Genomic DNA, 21,072 nt, shown 5'->3' with positions numbered 1-21,072 from the left:
TAGCAGCATGGTTTATGGTATTTTCTGACACTAGCTTTTTTGGTCTACATTGTTAATTAATGATGCTTTTATTCCTCAAAGGTAACTAAAAAAAGGGTTGCAAACAAAAAGAATTTTGAGAACAAGGATGCCCAGAGTTGTCAAGCCACCCTACTTCAGACTAGCCAGTCAGCATCTTCTGATGTCACCAAAGTGATTCCACAGGAGAGTTTATCAGCTTCCTTCAAGTCCCCTCAGATTACTCAACTTGCGTCTCCTTTTCAAGTTGAAGCTGCCTCCCCAGGCCATAGTATGTCTCACCATAAATCAACACCAAGCTCCTCAAGAAGAAAATCAAGAAAACTGGCTGTCAATTTTGGAGTTTCTAAACCTTCTGAATAAATTGTACTTGGAATTAAGTTAATTTCATTCCTTTCCTCCCACCTTTTTATAAATCCATATCTATGTCTCATAAAAAATTACAGTGTACTATTTTAAAACAATATATTTCAATTAAAATTTTTTAAATTTTTAGTTGTCAGGCACTTTTCATGCTATTTAAAAGACTATACATCAAATTGTGCATCTTAAGTATGTGCAATTTGTTTTACATCAATTATACCTCAATAAAGCTGTAAAAAAAGACTAAATTCAACCTTGTTTTAAAATAATATCAACGGACTAAGCATTCAGATGTACCACTCTAATCATTGGCCTCATCATTAGAAGCATCCTAAACTATGAATTAGACATCATATTGCAATAATTATAAACATTTTTTACACTATCATTGAGGGATAATTAAATGGAGCATGAAAATTGGGCCTCAAGTATAATTTACTGAATGTGGATTTTATTTCTCTTTTTAATGATGTAACAGAAGTGTCAGGAGAATGGCTCTTATTTATAGGTATTTTAACTTAGGTTTTATTATATCTGAGGGTCCTTTGGACCTGTTGTGAAGTGATCACACTTGTGGTGGTGCTGCCAGTTTTGCTTTATTCTCAATTTTGTACCAAAGCAACTTCAGAATACTGATCAGAATATTTCATTTAACTGCTTAGAATTATAAATAGCAATCTAGATTTGAGTAAATAATTACAATTTTTTAGATTATTCAAGAACCAGCATTAGTAATTTCTAATAAAATTAAGTTTCAAAATCTGCAGGGTATAATGATTACAAATTAATCTTCTAATAGAATAAAGTACAAAATATTAATCATGTTAATTAAAATAAATTGTGTTATCAATTTGTATAGCTTTTTACCTGCTTACTTAAACATACATGAGAGCTCCGTTGTTGGTCCACGTGTAGTGCTTCCTGGAACTGATGAAATTCTAAATTTTTTAAAAATAACAAGGTGTGCACAGGCACCATCAGTGTATACTGTACATTATTTATATGACAAGTGCCCGTCTCATTCTCGTTCCATATTTTTAGCTTTATGCTGAACTGCCCAGGGACTCTGGCGTTTTGTCTTTGCATGTCACGTGTGGGTGTGTATTGTTCAAGCTGTAGCTGTTGAAATTATTTTAGAGTTTATGAAAATGTCTCAGTGGTACCAGGGCCTGAGTTTTTATATATATGTTTGTGCTTTCATTTTTGTGATATGCTTGTATTTTTAAGGAAGTAAGTTATCATACTTTTTTAAAAGTACGAACAACAATCTTTGTATGGAACTGATTATGATTATATTTAGTTTCATTTGGCTCATTGAAAACTCTGCTATGAGTCTTTGTTTGTTTTTAAAAATGCTAGTACTGAATTAAATGGATTTCTTTCTCTAACTGCTAAATGTTAGAGTTTCTCTAAATGTTAATAGGATATTTGTATATCAGTCGTGCCTTTAGTGTAAGAGATAAATGTTCATTATCTGTCATTTATCACAGTCATGTGAGTTTCTGTGATTTTATTTTCTATTAATTTTCCTAGATTCAGATGTTCATTGGTTCCCAGAATTTCTTTTTTGGGGAATATTTGTTTCTCTGTAATGGGATCTTGAGTAATGAGGCTCAAGTAATTCTCAGTGTTTGTCCTTATTGCCTCACGACCTTTTTTTTTTTTTTTAAGGGAACATCTGTTTGGGGCATACAATACAAAAAAGTTAAATTGTGACGGTAAGATTATGTCAACCTCTTACTACTTTAAAGTGTATAATATTTTTCACCTTATGTAACTTTACAAACTCCAGCATTCAAGAATTGCCTCACTCATCATTGCTCTGTGACCACTCTATAAACAATGTACAGCCCACATCTTTTTTAAAGCCCAGAAGAAGGAGCACGTGCCGTCTTCTGAAAACTCCAAGAGAAATTTCGGTAAGCACAGTGCCGCTGAACCCATATACGGATGTTTCCTCAGTATTCAAGCAAAGCAAGCTGACAATTCTAGGTGGATAGGCAGTAAAAGTGTTTTCTTTTCATTCTTTCTTCTCATTTTAAAAAATGTATTATTCTAAAAGTCAAGACTAAAGAGAGATTAAAATGGGAGAGAGCTCCATAATGACTAGATAGTGTCAGGCATTCATCTATGTTCTCTTCACCTTGTACACCTATTCTAAATGTGGACCTGAGAGCAGTAGATGTGCCCTCTCTGGGGAGGATGTAAGAGGCAGAGACTGTTTTTAATCTCTCATGACAATCTTGAGGAGACTAGATCCACTAATAGACTGGGAAACTTACAGTTTTTCCTTTTTTGGATGGTGCAGACTCAGAATACCCCGAAGTTTAGAAATACGCCCATTCAACTGTTGAATCTGTTGTGGCCTTTCTGTGGAAACCATGGGCTGTACAGGGCACAGAGGATCAGATTCCCCAAAATACTTCATGTTTCCACGTACTAAGAGCAGTTAAATCTATTTAAACCTTCTTCTCCTCGCTGAAACATTATTTCTAAATATCTTTGTTCAATAAAGTTTTTTTTCTTTTTTTTTTTTGAGCAAATTAAGTGAATTTTGAAGATTGGTCCTTCAGTCTCATTGTTCCTTTTCACCATTTCCTACATTACCTGAGCTTTATAATTTTACAGATAGACTGTATTAATTGACTGAAACATCATGTAGACTCACGTCTTAAACGTCTGAGACTCAGTTGCCTGAAAAATTAATTTCACCTCTGTATCTTGGTTTCAGTTTAAGACTTTCCTTGCTGTTCAGAGGGATAAGTAGTTCTTTTAGAACTAAAAAGATAAGGAGATCTTTTTTTCCTGTTGGTGGGAGAGATGAAAAACTCCTGATGCAGGTTTTTTGTTTTTTATTTCCTTTTCTATAATCAGGTACTTGCTTTGGTTTTAGACTGATATTTTTCAAACTAATCTAGGTTTTGGGGGGAGGGGTCAGAGAGGGAGGCAGTTGGAAGAAGGAAACAGTTAAATAAGACCCATCCAACACTGCATTTTTAGACTATATCTTTCTAGCTCAAGGAAATAGATAAGTTGCAGGGTCTTTTTTATTCACTCATTTTTTTTATGATTTTTTTTTTTAATTGGAGTATAGTTGTTTTACAACGTTGTGTTGGTTTCTACTGTAGAGCAAAGTGAAGTAGAGTTCCCTGTGCTATACAGCAGGTTCTTATTAGTTATCTATTTTATACATATTAGTATTCACTCACTTTTAAATCATCTGTTTTATTTGTATTAATAAATCATACATTTTCATAGTGGTTGTCTAATTTTTACCTTTAAGATAGCTAGGACTGTCCAGCTGTCCTTTGAAGTTCATTGTAATATGCTTCATCTCATTGTCCAGAGCCTCTTTTTTAAAGCAACTGTGTACAATCTCCCAGCTTTTTGAGTTTGCTATATTTCTTAGTACCGTCTGGCTTCCAAATTGTGTTTTTACTGTGGAGGAGAATTAATTTATTGGAGAGAAATGACCATGACAGACATTCTCAACCTTTAAAAAGAAATGAATCACAGAAATTCCCTTATTTTTTTTAGAGACAGTGATATAGAACTCAAACTGGCAGTGTTCTTATTTCATAAGTTTTGTCAGTGAAACAGTGTTTTTTTGCAGGAGCTTCCTTTCCTAGTTAGGATAATGCTTAAAATTCCAGAAATGAATGTGTTTCAGACAGAGCTGGTTCAGATTTCCATCAGACCACTCCATCTTCTGCCAGGGAGCAGTATGAGACAGCGGCGAGACAGACAGAATGGGGGCAGGTGGAAGTTTCACTGACTTAACTCCAGCACCACTTATCCTTTGTTTAGAAGGAGAGAAAAAAACAGGTATAAAATAGTTTTCATAGTTAAGAATATCACCAATCCATAGCTGCTTTTTGTGTGTGTGTGTGTGTGTGTGTGTGTGTGTGTGTGTGTGTGTGAGAGAGAGAGAGAGAGAGAGAGAGAGTGAACCAGCAGTAATGCCTTGCTCAATCGCATTCAGCCATCTCAAGTGCAATTCATGATGGAGACTCTGGTTTCCAACAGATAAAGTTTTACGTAGTTAAACCTGTAAAAATTAATTTTTTTTCAACAGTACACCTATTGCTATTATTTCAGCAATTGGTATACTATTAAATTGCCCAGGCCAAATAATTAAATTTCTGTAGATGTTTTAGTAATTCGAGCCAAATCCTCATACTGTTTTCTCATAAAGAATGAGAATTTGGTCCTCAGTTTGCTTTAAGTTCTCTTATTCCTTTCTTTCCCTTACAGTTAAAGGACTTTTTTGTTTGTTTTGGAGCTTGGGGGCTTTTTTTTGCCTGAAGTGTCATACATTTTCTTTTGCCTGCACCCAGTTGCTTCTTTGAGTGTTTTCATCTATTTTGATATATGAGTAATAGATAGTGTACTATATCATCAGAGTGTTCCAACGTTTTGTTCTTTTAAACAATGTAAGTAAGTATAACTCATACATATATATATCTTAATTCCTTTCTTTCCTCACATAAGTATTTTATAAGTAACCGGAATTTTTCATTAGATCTTATACAGAGCAGTATTTTATTAAAAGTTCAAAAGGGAAGACTTTTATGTGCTCATTTTGTAGTTTTTGGTTTATAAATATCTTTACATTGTCTTCAATTAAAGTGTTTTAAACTTGCATTGGAATGGACTCCGAATGTATTTTTGTGTTAAGCTGTACATTTGTAGATTTCTAGCATGAAGTTAGCCTCAAAATGTGCAAAAGGATTTTAAAATATATGAATCACTGAAAGAGTTTAAACATCTATACATGTTAAATGATATATGGATTTTAATTAAACCTTTGAGAATGATTTCATAAGTTGTTTGTTCTTGTATGTTTGCAGTGATATTAAAAGCAGAAACATTACAGTATTCACTTAAACCTCATATCCTTTTTTTAGCAAGTTTTTATAAAAAGTATTTATTTACTTATTTGGCTGTGTCGGGTCTTAGTTGCAGCACGTGGGATCTTCGTTGAGGCATGTGGGATCTTTTCTTGCAGTGCACAGGCTTCTCTAGTTGCAGCGTGCAGGCTTCTCTCTAGTTGTGGCACGCAGGCTCCAGAGCATGCAGTCTCGGTAGTTGTGGCGCACGGGCTTAGTTGCACTGCAGCATGTGGGATCTCAGTTCCCCATCCGGGGATCAAACCTGCATCCCTTGCGTTGGAAGGCGGATTCTTACCCACTGGACCACAAGGGAAGTCCCAAACTCCATATCCTTTTATATTGGTATTTTGAAACTATGTCAGTTAGCATAAACTAAACAGCACGATTGGTGGAGAAAGTCGGACTATAGATTCTGTTGGCCACTGTTCAGATCCTACCTCTACTTCTAATTGTAAATAAATCATTCTCATTTTAGGACTGGCAAGTTATGTAATACCTACGCCTCAGTTTCTTCATCTCCTAAAGGAAGAAAACAACACCCCTTGTATGGTTAATATGTTTAAAGCACTGGGTACATAGCAGGTATATTACAGATGTTAGTAAATAAGGATTTGTCACATGTACCCAAACACACAGAGTCCTGTATGGTGCCAACTACCTCTATGCTTTTCCCACTGAGTCCCTCTCCAGTATTCAATTCATGCAGAGTCCCCATGCCTCTCTTAGGCATCTGGGAGACTTTTCTCTTTCTGTTCTTCCTTTTCCCTGCCATTGATCCCCTCTATCTTTTCTACCAAGGGGAAGGTTCTTACAGAGCCATGTTGGAAGAGGCTTTAATTCTTACTCATAAGACTGGGGAACCTACAATACTAACATCTTGCTAATTGGCCATGTCTCACAATATAACTCCAATGCATTATTATGCGTATTACCAAAATCTCTCTATGGTAGGGGTGGGAAGGAGTTGGAAAGAAAGGGTTAAAGAGGGAAGACAATCTCTACCTACTAAATCTGCTTCCAGCTCTGCCCCTTCAACCTGAGTCTGTCTCTACTGTTGTACTTTTACTCAAGACCCCAAGGAGTGGTCACATTCTGATACGGTGTTGGGCCACCTTCATCCAGCAGAAGGCACGAGGCCTGGGATCACCAGTGGAGACATCACCAGCTGCTTTTCCACTTCATCCCCCAGACCGCCAGCCCCCCACGGTAACCACCCCTGTCTACCCCAACTCTGTAGCATCACTGGGCTCCCCCAACCTTGGTGTCAGTTTTTTTACTTGAAAATCAAAACTAAACAAACCAAAACCCACTCAAGCTAGCTTAAGAAAAGGAAATTTGCTGTAAGAATATGGGGCTATCTCAGAGAATCCAAGCAGGCTTCTCAGGAACTGAACCTTAGTCGAGGTGTCACCTTCCAATTCACTCTCTGTCTCCTCTCCATCGGGCCGTGGGCTCTATAGTGTCTGTGACTCTCTGTAGATCAGGTCTTTGCTCCGACATCTATATTTGGGGGTGGGGGACAGGTCACCTTGAGGGGCCACCCCTGCTGGACTGTGGGTTGATGAGGAAATTTGGACCTATCAAAGGTAGGCTCTTAAGAAACAACCATATTCTGGACTGGCAGTCAGTCCTCATAGTTCATACATAAAAGGAGGCCTGCAGGGACTTCTCTCGTGGTCCAGGATGTACAGAAACCACCTAGAATCCAAAAGCAGAAACACGGCTGAGCTTCAAAGGGGCTTGGGCCAAGAGCAAGAAAGCTGTCAGAAACATAGATACCTAACTTCTCCAGTCTTACCTCTGCCTTTCTGTTTAACACTCAAGCCTTCCATATTCCCTTTGTACATTGCTTTAGTTCTAGCAACCAGCCTCGGACTAGCATCTCTCCATCTCCATTCCAGATGGGCTAAGTTTGTATCAGGTGTCCACCTCCATGTAAGCAATTAACATCAACTAACACAAACATGGCTGCCAAGGCCCATTCATGTGGAGCGATGTTCTTCAGAGCAAGAAAGATCAGGATGTGAAGATGCCTCTAAAAGCTATTCTCATAGGAGCTATTACATGATTTTAATTAAGTAGGGGTTATTTGCTCTCAAAATGAAAACTGGTGGCATTGCAGAGAATTGAGTAGAGAGAGTGGAAATCATACACAAACAGAAAGCTGTTTCAGTCATCCAAGTAAGAATGATGTAGCTGCACCAACTCTTAGGAGCTCCTATATTCAGTATGTTGAATGTCAAAGAGAAACAAGAAATGTGGAATCAGAGTTCCAGCATCACCCTCTCAGGCTGACCCATTAATATTTTACCAGAGATTCTCTCTGGCATATTGTAATTCATGGTGTAGCTGGTCTGGAAGCAACACAATAGATCCAAGCCTTCCTGAGGACAATTACGTTCTCCCACATCCTCCCGTGTATGACCTGCTGACTTTAGTATCTAAGAAATATGAGCTCTTTCCAAGAAGTCTCTCTCAGCCTGATGACACTTCCTAGAATGTCAAACAAACATGACTTCTGCAACTATATTCGTGGATAGCAGAAGCAAAATCTATTTCTTTTTTTAATATTTATTTATTTATTTTGGCTGCACTGGGTCTTAGTTGCGGCACGCGGGATCTTTTAGTTGCAGTGTGTGGACTTAGTTGCAGCATGCAGACTCTTGGTTGCGGCATGCATGTGGGATCTAATTCCCTGACCAGGGATCGAACCCGGGCCCCTTGCATTGGGAGCGCAGAGTCTTACCCACTGGACCACCAGGGGAGTCCCACAAACTCCCATTTCTTACCAAGAATGTATCACATGGAGTCAGAGCTAGCCTCAATCACAAAATCCTGAATGACAGTAGGTACTCTTTGCTCATTATGTTAGTACATTATGTTCTACAAAAGACAACTGAGCACAAACTGATGGAGATATCCCTCGCGTTATGGCCAAGGCTGGGAATTTCTCCACTATGTCGGTTGCAGGGCAATTTGTATTGTTCACAGGCACAAGTCACATCATTAATTATGTCTCTATGAATATAGCACTGAAGGTTTGTGCTCCAGGCTCAGTGATAATAATAGTTACCACTTACGGGCTATCTGCTAGGTACCATCCACTTTATATAACACTTTCAATCTTCAAAACAACAGTAATATAAAATAGTATTAACTCATTTCACAAATAAGGAAAGTAAGACACAAAAATGGCTAACTTGCCCAAAGATACAATATGCAGCTGAATTGGAATTCAGAAGAGATCATGTTGCATCCCCAAACCCATGTTCTAGTTTACTTTCTCTTTTGAAATTAATTTCTAATTGTTTAGGTAACATATGGCTGCATTGCCTACAAATTTTGAAAGTATGGCAGGTAGGAGTAAAATCTTTGGACCACCTTCTAGAAGTAATTGTTGTGAGCATGTGGTGTGTGTCCTTCTAGCCTTTTTTGATGCCACCCTATCTGCACATACAACTACTTATAATTGCTTTTCTATTTTACATAAATGGCGTCATGCTTTAGGCATCATTCTGAAACTTGCCTGTTTCCCTCAGCAAGTATCTCTGAGACTTGGCCTGCTCTGCCACTCATGCTGTTCCCCTTCCTAGGCCCACCTGCTTCTCTGAACACCTGGCAGAGCAAGAGGTAGTGATGAAGATCTCAGCTGATCACCACTGACAGCACCAGACACTTTGAGGGAATTTTTTTCTTTTTTCCAACATTTCATTATGAAAATTTTCTAATAGAGAGCAAATATTATACAATGAGCATGCATATACCCAATACCTAGATTCTACCGTTAACATATTACTATACTTGCTTTATTACATATCCATCCAACCACATTAGCAGAGCTCCCTGAAGCACCTCATTGAGCTATCAGCTCTGCTCAGGTTGTCAAATGACCCATATGACACCTAACTGGATGCGCGGGGAGCAGTGGTCAAGCTACCTGTGGAACCCAGTTTGTTAGATGTCAGCAGAGTTCTGTATCCTGGAAAGGATGTCTTTTATGGAAAAACTACCTATCCTGCAGGACATCCAAGAAGATTTGACTGAAGGAATCACTCAAAATGGCCTAGAACTGTACTTAAGGTTGAAAAGACTGTAAGAGAATGGATTACATATCAGCCTGCCAAAGCAAACTATCCTGGGTCCCTCCTTTTCGGGAGGGCAGCCCCAAGAGCTCCATCAAGAATCCAGACTGACTTCAAGGAAACCATCATGGTCGATAGCTTCCCCAAATGGATCCAGGTCTTCCCCTATCCAACTCAAACCTCTGGAGAAACAGCCCTGAGAGAGACACCTGTTTGCAGCACCAGGATGTCAGGAACGACCATTTATGACAGTAAGTCTATCTTTATTTCATTTGACATGAGGAAATTTGTGGTCAAGATCCTTACTGTGCAGTACAGTGGGTCAGGTTGTAAAGACAGTACAGATCTCTAAGCACAAACTTGCCAGGTTTTGTGTCCCTCCATAGCAGATATTTTTTTAAGGAATGTGGCCAAGAGTGAATGAATGAATCAACGTTTTTTAAAACAGAGCATTATCTTAAAGCTGGCTTTGCCTATTTGCAGCAAAACTTAACGGGCATACAGCATTCTGGTTGCAGTTTTGTCTGTAGGGATTCTTGAGTTAGGTTTATTCCAGGAGTATATTCCCACCCCTGTGACTCGGGTTATTGGGCCTGTGACATGTACTAACAGGCCATTGTGGTATCCCCACACATAGCTGAGGCAGAAGTGTTCCTCAAGGAATGCAAGGGGTGATATGGCACCAGAAAGAGGTGAGCTTTCTGGCAGAGGGCAAGAAATTAGTGGAGGGAGTGCCAGCAGGGACCAGGGATAGATTAGTGGAGCTGGCAGTGCAGAAGGGAAAACTTCCTATACTGCTTGAAGGAGATGCTTTGATATTGTTCCACATGTATTAGTTGAAGGCCTGCTATGGGCTGGGCACTGTCAGGAAACCCAGGCTTCCAGGGAAGGACTCCAGAGGAAGGAGAAGAGAAGCCAGGACTCAGCCAGCATACAGACTTTATTCCCTTCACATAGAGGTGACTGTGTATTTATTACACAAGGCTGCTACCTCATTCAGGACCCTCAAGGTCAGTTTTCTTTTTCTCTTTTTAATCAGAACATTTAAAAGTAAGCTGACATGATTTCCAGCCAAAGAGGGACTTTTGACAGGGAATTTTGCTCTCTTCCTTTGCTGCAAAATAATGTATATTTCTCTTCTGGGGAATGAGCACACAGACGCTTGATGAAGCACAATAGATAATAGTCACAGCTCACTGATTTCATTTATTTCTCCCCCCGAAAGAAAAAAAACATTACAGGGTGATATCAGAGAGTCCTCATAAGGGGACTTGACTGAGAATACAATGCAAAGCTCAAATGAGCAGTATCAGACAAATGAGGGTGTCCATAGCAAGGAATCTGGGAGCTAAAACCGCCAGGTCTGCACACGTTGCCGAATAAGCTATGAGACAATTTTTTTTTCCTTTTTAAGTAGAAAACATTATTTATTTATTTAGGCTGCCCTCTGTCTTAGTTGCGGCATGCATGCAGGATCTCGTTCCCCAACCAGGGATCGAACCCCAGCCCCCTGCATTGGGAGAGCGGCATCTTACCCACTGGACCACCAGGGAAGTCGCTATGAGATAAATTATTAATGCAGCTTTTGTGATCTTTGCTTTTCTTCTTTAAGCTGTAGTTCACCATTGCTAGATAAATGCTTCCTGAGTTCAACACACACAAACAACTTTCCCCATCTCAATAGCTTAACCAAACACCAGTGGAGTCTTAACCAGTGTCTCTGGGGTTGTCAGATGATAATTTCCCAATGACACTTCCTTATCACCACTAAGTGAAGGAAGTCATCATTTTGGCCTGAAATGCCATCATGTGATATTTCTACATTTATTGCTAATAATAGAGGTCACAGCTGCATGAGTCATCTTTGATTCCTCCTTTTCTTCACCCGCCACACGCACTTCGCTTGTCGTGGTACAATGTCATCTCCTATATCTGCCCTCTTCTCTCCATCCTCATGGTTACCTTACCTTAATGTAGGTTCTCTTCTTCTCAAGCTTAGCCTATTGACATGGTCCTCTTTTTTTCCTGCTTCTAGACTCCAGTCCATAAGAACAACAATAGTAAGTACTGTTTACAGACCAAGTGCTTTATAGCATTCTGCCATTTAACTCTCACCACAGTGTTGTAAGAAAGGCATTTTTTTTTCTTTTATTGTGGTAAGAACACAACATGAGATCTACCCTCTTTACAAGATTTTAAATATAGAGCACAATACTGTTGACTGTAGATGCAATATTGTACAGCAAATCTCTAGAATTTATTCCTGTAAACTGAATTCATGTAGAACTTAAAACTTTATGCTCGGGACTTCCCTGGTGGCGCAGTGTAAGAATCCGCCTATCAATGCAGGGGACACAGGTTTGGTCCGGGAAGATCCCACATGCTGCGGAGCAGCTAAGCCCGTGCGCCACAGCTACTGAGCCTGTGTTCTACAGCCCACGAGCCACAACTACTGAGCCCGCGTGCCTAGAGCCCGTGCTCTGCAACAAGAGAAGCCACCGCAATGAGAAGCCCGCGCACCGCAACGAAGAGTAGCCCCCGCTCACCACAACTAGAGAAAGCCCGTGCGCAGCAATGAAGACTCAACACAGCAAAAAAATAAATAAATAAGTAATTTTTTTTAAAAAATTGAAAAAAATCATTAAAAAAAACCCTTTATGCTCATTAACTAGAAATTCTGCAATTTCAACCCCTGGCAACCACCTCAGATTGAAATTTTCCTCAACTACCCAGCAATGAATGAACATATGCTAGGGTCCATCATCATGGCACTTTAGGATACTGAGGCAAAGAAGCTCTTGAAAGCTTTCAAGAAAAAAAAATCACATACAAAGTGTTAGGAGTAATAATGATTTAAGACATCTCAAAGGTAGTGCCAGAAGCTAGAGAATAATGAAGCAAAGTCTTCAAAATACTGAAAGGAAATAATTTCTAACATACAATTCTATACTCAACCGAAGTATTGATAAAATATTAGGATATAATAAAGACATTTTCTAACGTAAAAGTCTCAAATAATGTAACACTTTTTTTTTTGTTTTTGGCCACACTGTGCAGCTTGTGGGATCTTAGTTCCCCAACCAAGGATTGAACCCATACCCTCAGCAGTGAAAGCACATAGTCCTAACCACTGAACCACCATGGAATTCCCTCAAATAATGTAACTTTTTTTTTTTTTTTTTCCCTGTACGCAGTCCTCTCACTGTTGTGGCCCCTCCCGTTGCGGAGCACAGGCTCTGGACGCGCAGGCTCAGCGGCCATGGCTCACGGGCCCAGCCGCTCCGCGGCATGTGGGATCTTCCCGGACCGGGGTGCAAACCCGCGTCTCCTGCATCGGCAGGTGGACTCCCAACCACTGCGCCGCCAGGGAAGCCCCAAATAATGTAACTTTTAAGTGGCCTTTCTCAAGAAACTATTAGAAGATATGCACTAACAACGTGAGAATGTGACCCAAGATTGAAGATTTAAACCAGATGGAAAGAGAAGTTCTAATCTAATTAACACAAGGTAATTTCTTCAGTGATAGCAAACGGAGATTTCAGTATGGAAGCTGTCCATCAGGTCTAGAGGTTGACTAGTACAAACTGGAAAAAGTTAGAAAGCCCCAGAAGAGATGGCTTTAAGAAAATGAAACTGAGAAAATTCCTGATGTTTCTGAACATCCTAAGGGGAGATTTAGAAAATTATAAAAGGTACTTGGATTGAATTAATAATAAATTTATAGAAAACCAGAAATATCAGATTAAATATTAACTCCAGAGAAAATGGAAAAGTTTTGCAGGAAAGGAAAATATTCATAATTTAGGTCTAGCAGAAAATAGCATAATTCAGGAGACCTTAATAAAGACACTAAAAACTTGTAAGGGTGTAGGTAGACTTAAGAAAACTAAAAAGACTAATAACAACATAAGAATTGTTACCACTCCAGGACAAAAAGGGCAAAAAGAACATGCCATTACTTGAGTCCAAAGAGACGGAGGCTGTTGCCTGACAAGAGCTGTGACCTTTTGTAGAACTAAGCAGCTAACCCATGGCCACCTAGTTGGGCAGGAGCTGGGGAACATATACTATGACCTCATTGTTTCTCCCTCCAGTGTCCTGCTGGTGCTTTCTATTGGTCAAACCCAACTGAGTAACCATGGGGCAAGGGAACCCTTTGATGGAGTCCGTGCAGATCAGCCTCCCAAGACACAGCAGAATGGAGAAGGATGAAGAGTGAATCTGGAAAGACAAACAGAAGAGACGCAGCATAGTACTGATACACTGGGTCAACTGTGGATTATGGTTATAATAACCATGTTAAAACATATGATTATAATAATGGAAGCCAAATAGTCATCTAAACAAAAGCATGTTATAACTGTATTAGGAAGATGGAAAGGGTGCACATAGGTGGTGGCGGATGGAAATGTGTGTGTACTCTTCCATGGTGAACGTCAGTAGATCATGTCCCAAACTGATAAAATATGTCACTAATGGAAATACGAAAAGAAGACTTAATGTAACTGCCTACAATAAAATGAAATAAAACAATAAAAGAATTAACCGAGAAGACCTCTCACATCTTTCTCAGCCCTAACACCTTATTATTATTATTCTCATGGTCCATAGGTGGAAAATTCTACATTTGACTAGTGAAACCTCCACCTCAAGAATGATTAGGGGCTTCCCTGGTGGCGCAGTGGTTGAGAGTTCGCCTGCCGATGCAGGGGACGCGGGTTCGTGCCCCGGTCCGGGAAGATCCCACATGCCGCGGAGCGGCTGGGCCCGTGAGCCATGGCCACTGAGCCTGTGCGTCCGGAGCCTGTGCTCCGCAACGGGAGGGGCCATAACAGTGAGAGGCCCGTGTACGGAAAAAAAAAAAAAAAGAATGATTAGAAATTTAAAAATCCTAAATTAGGGACTTCCCTAGCGGTGCAGTGGTTAAGACTCCACATTTCCAATGCAGGGGCCGCAGGTTCAATCCCTGGTTGGGGAACTAGGATCCCGCATGCCGTGAATAGAAAAACAAAAAATCCTAAATTAGGATTCTCACAAACTGGATTCTCACAGTCTCAAAAATATCACTCCATGGATTACTTATTAAGTACAGAAGGGGAGAATGTACCTTCATAGTGTGGAGATTTGGCAGTCACTATTTTAAGCAAATAGTCAAGCTTGGCAACGGTTGCAAGAGTAGTAGGGAAGGGCTGACATTCTATACTTCTTGATGTGATGCCAGTTGTTGAGGACTCAACATCTCCAGTGTGGTATTCTTGCCAAAAATGCTTGTCCTGACTCTAGCAGAGGGAGACACGTGGGATTTACAGCATAAATCAGGGCCAGATAACTGACCTGTTCTCTCCAAGGGAGGTTGGGGGCAGGGAGGGCTGGGAGAGATTCAAGAAAACTAATGGTCAGATACAATGTGTGAACCTTGATTGGATCTAGGTTAGGAAAAAGTAACATTTATAAGGCACTTTATGGCTCAATGGACTTCTTTGAATATGAGTGATATTACTGAATTAGGGTCAGTTTTCTCAGGTACAGCAATGATGCCTCAGTTATGTAGGAGATGTTCATAATCTTGGAAGACACACACTGTTGTATTTAGGTGTGAAGTGTCATGTACCTGCCTCCCACTTTCAGATGGTCCGGCATAAAGGAAGCATAGAAAAAGATGGAGGGAATGTGATCAGATGTCAACAATAGCCCTTTTGATGAGGACTATTCAGGTAAGAATACTGAAGACTATTCTGTCAACTCTTCTGCAGATTCAAAAGAAAAGATTTTAAATGCTTCTGAGGAGGGACAAATGTGGGGATTGGTGGGATATTGTTTCATAATAAGCTTTGTTGAGCGTGGGCTCTATCTACATATCTACATAGTACATATTTAACCTTGATAAAGATAAAAACTAATAAAATAAAATCAGTCAAAGCCAACAGGAAGGACTTCCCTGGTGGTCCAGTGGCTAAGACTCTGCGTTCCCAATGCAAGGGGCCCAGGTTCAATCCCTGATCAGGGATCTAGATCCCACATGCCACAACTAAGAGTTCACATGCTGCAACTAAAGATCCCGCATGCTGCAAGTAAAAGATCCCGCATGCCACAACTAAGACCGGGCACAGCTGAATAAATAAATAAACATTAAAAAAAAAAAGCCAACAGGAGAAACATTACAATTTTGATAAATGTCATTTGGAAATTAGTACTTTTTACGTTTAGCAGTTGAGTCTTAGGGCTGGAACTTGCCTGGAGAACCTCTCAGCCTGCCTCCTCTGTTGTAGAGGTTAATAAAGTGAGGCTCAGCAGAGTTAAGTGACTTGCCCAAGGTCACACACCTATGTAGCAGCGGAGCCAGGTCTAGGGTGGCCGCACTTCTGCTCCAATAATCTTTCCTTTATGTACCGTGAATCATTCATCTTCTATTGAATGCCATTACTGCATAGTGAGTACACCACTGTGCAGTGATCTGTGCTCTTTCTTAAGAACGATAACACCAACAGCAGTGAAAGGGGAGAAGAGGGAAAACCAGGAGGCTACAAAGACCACAGTCCAGTATTGGCTGGAAAGGGAAATTGACATTGACATTGCAGAGTGGTCCCTCTCAGGCAGTAAAGAATCCATTCTACCGAATTAGAGGGTTTCATCAGTTCACCCTCTAATTGACCATTAAAGCTTAGTAATTGATACTAAGAAGCTTGTAAGCCTTTGGCTCCCAACGTTTCACCCAGCTGTCAAAAGTCAGCGCGGTCAAGACAGACAATGAAGCTTTGTTGCTGCTTGTGGTCACCAGTGAGATTTTTAGACAAAGAGAAACAGTTCTTAGAATTTGGGGTACTTGGCTAGTTTTAAAAAATTTCCTTGCCACGTTTTAAGGCTCCAAACAATAAGGGTGTGTTTGACGATGTATATTTTATTCTTTTCCCCTATATCTTATTGTAAAAAGTTTCCAAACACACTAAAAAAAATTACTTCTGAACATCCATATACACACCACCTAAATTCTACCATTACTGTTCTACTATTCTTACGTTGTTACCTATGCATCGATCCATCTCTCTTTCTATTTACCGGTCCATCTTGTTTTTGTATGCATTTCAAAGTAAGCTGCAGACATCAGTATACTTCCCCCAGATACCTGAGCATGCATATCACTAACTAGAATTCAATATTTTATGGTGCCTTTTTGTTTCTTTACAGGTAAAATTTATATAAAGTGAAATGCACACATTTTAAGTGGACCATGAGGTCTGGCAAATATACACACACATGCAACCTAAATCATCACCAAGGCACAGAACAGGAACATTACACACACAAAATTCCCTCACACCCTCTCCCAATAAATCCTCAACTGCCCAGAGGCAACCATTGTTCTGAAATTTTTTCACCAAAAATTAATTTTGCCAGCTCTAGAACTTCATATCAATGGAAAAAAAACAGCATGTACTCTTTTTTAAAAAAAAATTGAAGTATAGTTGATTTACAGTATTATATTAGTTTCAGGTGTACAACATAGGGATTCAGTATAGAGTATATACTGTTTATGCTAGGTTTCTTTTACGCAATATAATGTTTTAGCATTCATTCATGTTGTTGTGTGGATCAGTAGTTTGCTTCTCTTTATTTCTGAATAGTAGTCCATTGTGTGAAGAAGATAGCTTAAGATTTATTCTCTAACTGATGAACAGCTGATCTGTTTCCAGTTTCGGGTTCTTATGAATAAAGCTACTATGAATGTTCTTGTACATAGCTTTTTGTAGACATTTGTTGGGTTTTTTAAAATATGTTTTTTAATGTACTTTTTCTAAAAAATAAATTTATTTATTTATTTTGGGCTGCGTTGGGTCTTCGTGGCGGTGCGCGGGCTTCTCATTGCGGTGGCTTGTCTTGTTGCGGAGCACAGCCTGGGCTCTAGAGCACAGGTTCAGTAGTTGTGGCGCACGGGCTTAGTTGCTCCGCGGCATGTGGGATCTTCGCGGACCAGGACTCGAACCCATGTCCCCTGCATTGGCAGGCGGATTCTTAACCACTGCGCCACCAGGGAAGTCCTAGACATTTGTTTTCATTTATATTGGGTAAATACCTAGCAATGGAATTTGTGGGTCATAGGATATGCATATGTTTAGTTACATAAGAAACTGTCAGACTTTTTCGACGTGGTCATACTAACTCGTACTTTCACCATCAATGGGTGAGAATTCAATTTATTCCACATGTCCACCAACCTTTGTCTTCTTTGTCTTTAATATGAGCCATTCTGTTGGTGTGTATTCTTTATTCTTTGATAAACACATTAATACCATTAAAATCAGTCTGTTTTTAGAAAAAAAGTGTACCCTCACTTAGAGAAGTTAAGACTTTGCTTTCTTGCACTCACAGGAAACTGACATACTTTAAAATATATACATTGCAGTCTCTCTTTTTTTCTTAGATTCTTATTTTTTTTGTCGTTTTTCTGTAGTTTTTTTAAAATGTGGCAAAATACACATGATGAAATTAACCACTTTAACAATTTTAAAGTGTACAACACAGTGGTATTAAGTACACGTATGATGCTGTGCACTCATCACTGTATCTAGCTGCAGAACTTTTTCATCAGCCCAAATGGAAACCCCACTTTTCACTCACCTTCTCCTTCCTCCAAGCTCCCAGCACCCACAAATCTGATTTTTGTCTCTATGAATTTTCCTATTCTGGATACTTCATATAAATTGGATACTACAAAATGTGGCTGTTCTATGATTATAGGATAGTAGGTATGACTATAGACTCTTTGGTTGCCAGGACACAACACAAAGGCACTCTGGGTAGATGAAAGGCAGAACATGTTGTTACTTACAGCTCCAAATGAGAGAAGGCTTCCTTGCAGGAACGCACTGGGTTGGCAGGGGACAGGGCAGCAAGAAGCCGGAGCCGTAGGAGGCAGCTCAGGTGTGACAAGCAGGGTGGGATTGAGCTTGGTTTTATGGGCTACCTGGGAAGTGGGAATTTTGAAGAATTATGTAGGTCTAAGGAAGAAGAGGTCACCCCTGTTAGGTATCTGGGAGCCTCTGGCAGTTGGGAATGTTTGTACATACCCCAGGAGTGTCAGAGCCCCAGAGGGAAGTAGTTGGGGTGGATGCTTAGCAAACTGCCCACAAAGGGGAAATGAGAATTTTCACCATGACTTCAAATTGGGTCAAGAGAGCACTTGTGAAATATTATAGTACAGCAACCTTTTGTGTCAGGTTTCTTTCACTGACTACAGTGTTTTCAAGGCTCATCCATGTTGTAGCATGTGTCACTACTTCATTCTTTGCTGTGGCTGAATACTATTCCACTGTCTGGATATACCACATTTTGTTTATTCCTTCATCCATGTAATGGACATTTGGATGGTTTCCACCTTTTGGCTATTAGGAATAGTGCTGCTATAAACATTCATGTACAAGTTTTTATTTGAACACCTATTTTCAATTCTTTAAAGCATATTCCCAGTATATTCTTTAGAGTGGAATTGCTGGGTGGTATGTAATGTACTGAGGAATCTCCAAACCATTCTCTGAGTGGCTGCATGATTTTACATTTCTCTCAGAAATGGACAAAGATTCCAACTTCCCTACACACTCACCAACACTTATTATTTTCCACCTTTTTATTATGACCAGTCTAGTGGGTATGAAGTGGTATCTCACTGTGGTGTTTTTTTTTTCTTTTTTTTTTTGCGGTACGCGGGCCTCTCACTGTTGTGGCCCCTCCCGTTGCGGAGCACAGGCTCCGGACGCGCAGGCTCAGTGGCCATGGCTCAGCGGCCATGGCTCACAGGCGCAGCCGCTCCTCGGCATGTGGGATCTTCCGGGACCGGGTCACGAACCCGCGTCGCCTGCATCAGGAGGCAGACTCTCAACCACTGCGCCACCAGGGAAGCCCTCACTGTGGTTTTGATTTGCATTTCCCTAATGACAGACGACAGTGAGCACCATTTTCTGTGCTTGTTGGCCATCTGTATATCTTCTTCTGAGAGATGTCTATTCAAGTCCTTTGCCCATTCCTAAACTGAGTTGTCTTGTTGCATGAAATCTATCTTAACTCCACAAGGCAACTTTCTTTTTTTAAATAATTTCTCCTTATTTTCAATACAGGCATACCTCAGAGATATTGCAGGTTTGGATCCAAACCACCGCAACAAAGCAAATATCACAACAAAGTGCGTCACATAAATTTTATGGTTTTCCAGTGCATACACAAGTTATGTTTACACTATACTATAGTCTCTTAAGTATTGCATTATGTCTAAAAAAGCAATGTACCTACCTTAATTTAAAAATAATGCTGTTGCGGGCTTCCCTGGTGGCGCAGTGGTTAAGAATCCACCTGCCAATGCAGGGGACATGGGTTTGATCCCTGGCCCAGGAAGATCCCACGTGCCGCGGAGCAACTAAGCCCGTGCACCACAACTACTGAAGCCAGCGCGCCTAGAGCCCGTGCTCTGCAACAAGAGAAGCCACCGCAATGAGAAGCCTGCGCACTGCAACGAAGAGTAGTCCCTGCTCGCCGCAACTAGAGGAAGCCCGCGCGCAGCAACGAAGACCCAACGCAGCCAAAAATAAAATAAAATAAATAAATTTATTTTTTTAAAAAAATAATAATGCTGTTGGAAAAACGGTGCTGATATGCGTGCTCAATATGGGGTTGCCACAAACCTTCAATCTGTAAAAAATGCAATATCTTCAAAATGTAAACAATAAAAGGAGGTATGCCTGTGTTTGTAGTTTTAACTTAATAAAAGATAAAGGTTTGCTTATTCCAACATGCAATATTTTTAAAAACACGGTTAAACAAAATATGTGCACTGTTTACGTAAAAGGATCAACTTTTCAGATGACATTATTCTAGTTTTCAGAAAAGAACTGAATATCCTGATTAGAAGGCATTAAATTAAACTGAAATTCAAACCTTATTATCCTATTATCAGAACAGGTGGCAAAAACACTATTCTTTTTTTTTAACGACTTTATTGGAGTATAATTGCATTACAATGGTGTGTTAATTTCTGCTTTATAACAAAGTGAATCAGCTATATGTATACATATATCCCCATATCTCCTCCCTCTTGCGTCTCCCTCCCACCCTCCCTATCCCACCCCTCTGGGTGGTCACAAAGCACCGAGCTGATTTCCATATGCTATGCGGCTGCTTCCCACTAGCTGTCTATTTTACATTTGGTAGTGTATATATGTCCATGCCACTCTCTCACTTCATCCCAGCTTACCCTTCCCCCTCCCCGTGTCCTCAAGTCCATTCTCTATATCTGCATCTTTATTCCTGTCCTGCCCCTAGGTTCTTCAGAACCATTTTTTTTTAGATTCCATATATATGTGTTAGCATACGGTATTTGTTTTTTCTCTTTCTGACTTACTTCACTCTGTATGACAGACTCTAGGTCCATCCACACCACTACAAATAACTCAGTTCCGTTCCTTTTTATGGCTGAGTAATATTCCATTGTATATATGTGCCACATCTTCTTTATCCATTCATCCGATGATGGACACTTGGGTTGCTTCCATGTCCTGTCTATTGTAAATAGAGCTGCAATGAACATTGTGGTACATGACTCTTTTTGAATTATGGTTTTCTCAGGGTATATGCCCAGTAGTGGGATTGCTGGGTCATATGGTTGTTCTATTTTTAGTTTTTTAAGGAACCTCCATACTGTTCTCCATAGTGGCTGTATCAATTTACATTCC

The 21,072-nt window shown here is 40.0% G+C and overlaps 1 protein-coding gene across 2 annotated transcripts in view; it reads left to right on the top strand.

Annotated features, from left to right (window-relative positions):
- XRN1 (5'-3' exoribonuclease 1) overlaps positions 1–5,198 on the top strand; it is a 101,936-nt gene extending 96,738 nt beyond the window's left edge. For both annotated transcript variants that reach the window (XM_027091648.1, XM_027091649.1), the window contains exon 42: positions 82–5,198. In XM_027091648.1, coding sequence (XP_026947449.1) covers positions 82–381 — 300 coding nt within the window. In that variant the 3' untranslated portion in view covers positions 382–5,198. The remainder of the gene's footprint in view (positions 1–81) is intronic.
- The last annotated feature ends 15,874 nt before the right edge of the window (positions 5,199–21,072 follow it).

Source organism: Aethalodelphis obliquidens, unplaced genomic scaffold (genome assembly GCF_003676395.1).
Source record: "Aethalodelphis obliquidens isolate GAN/ISIS:26980383/991018 unplaced genomic scaffold, ASM367639v1 scaffold72, whole genome shotgun sequence".
Taxonomy (NCBI): domain Eukaryota; kingdom Metazoa; phylum Chordata; class Mammalia; order Artiodactyla; family Delphinidae; genus Aethalodelphis; species Aethalodelphis obliquidens.
The sequence above is the reverse complement of the archived record's forward strand: the minus strand, read 5'-3'. Positions and strand labels throughout refer to the sequence as shown.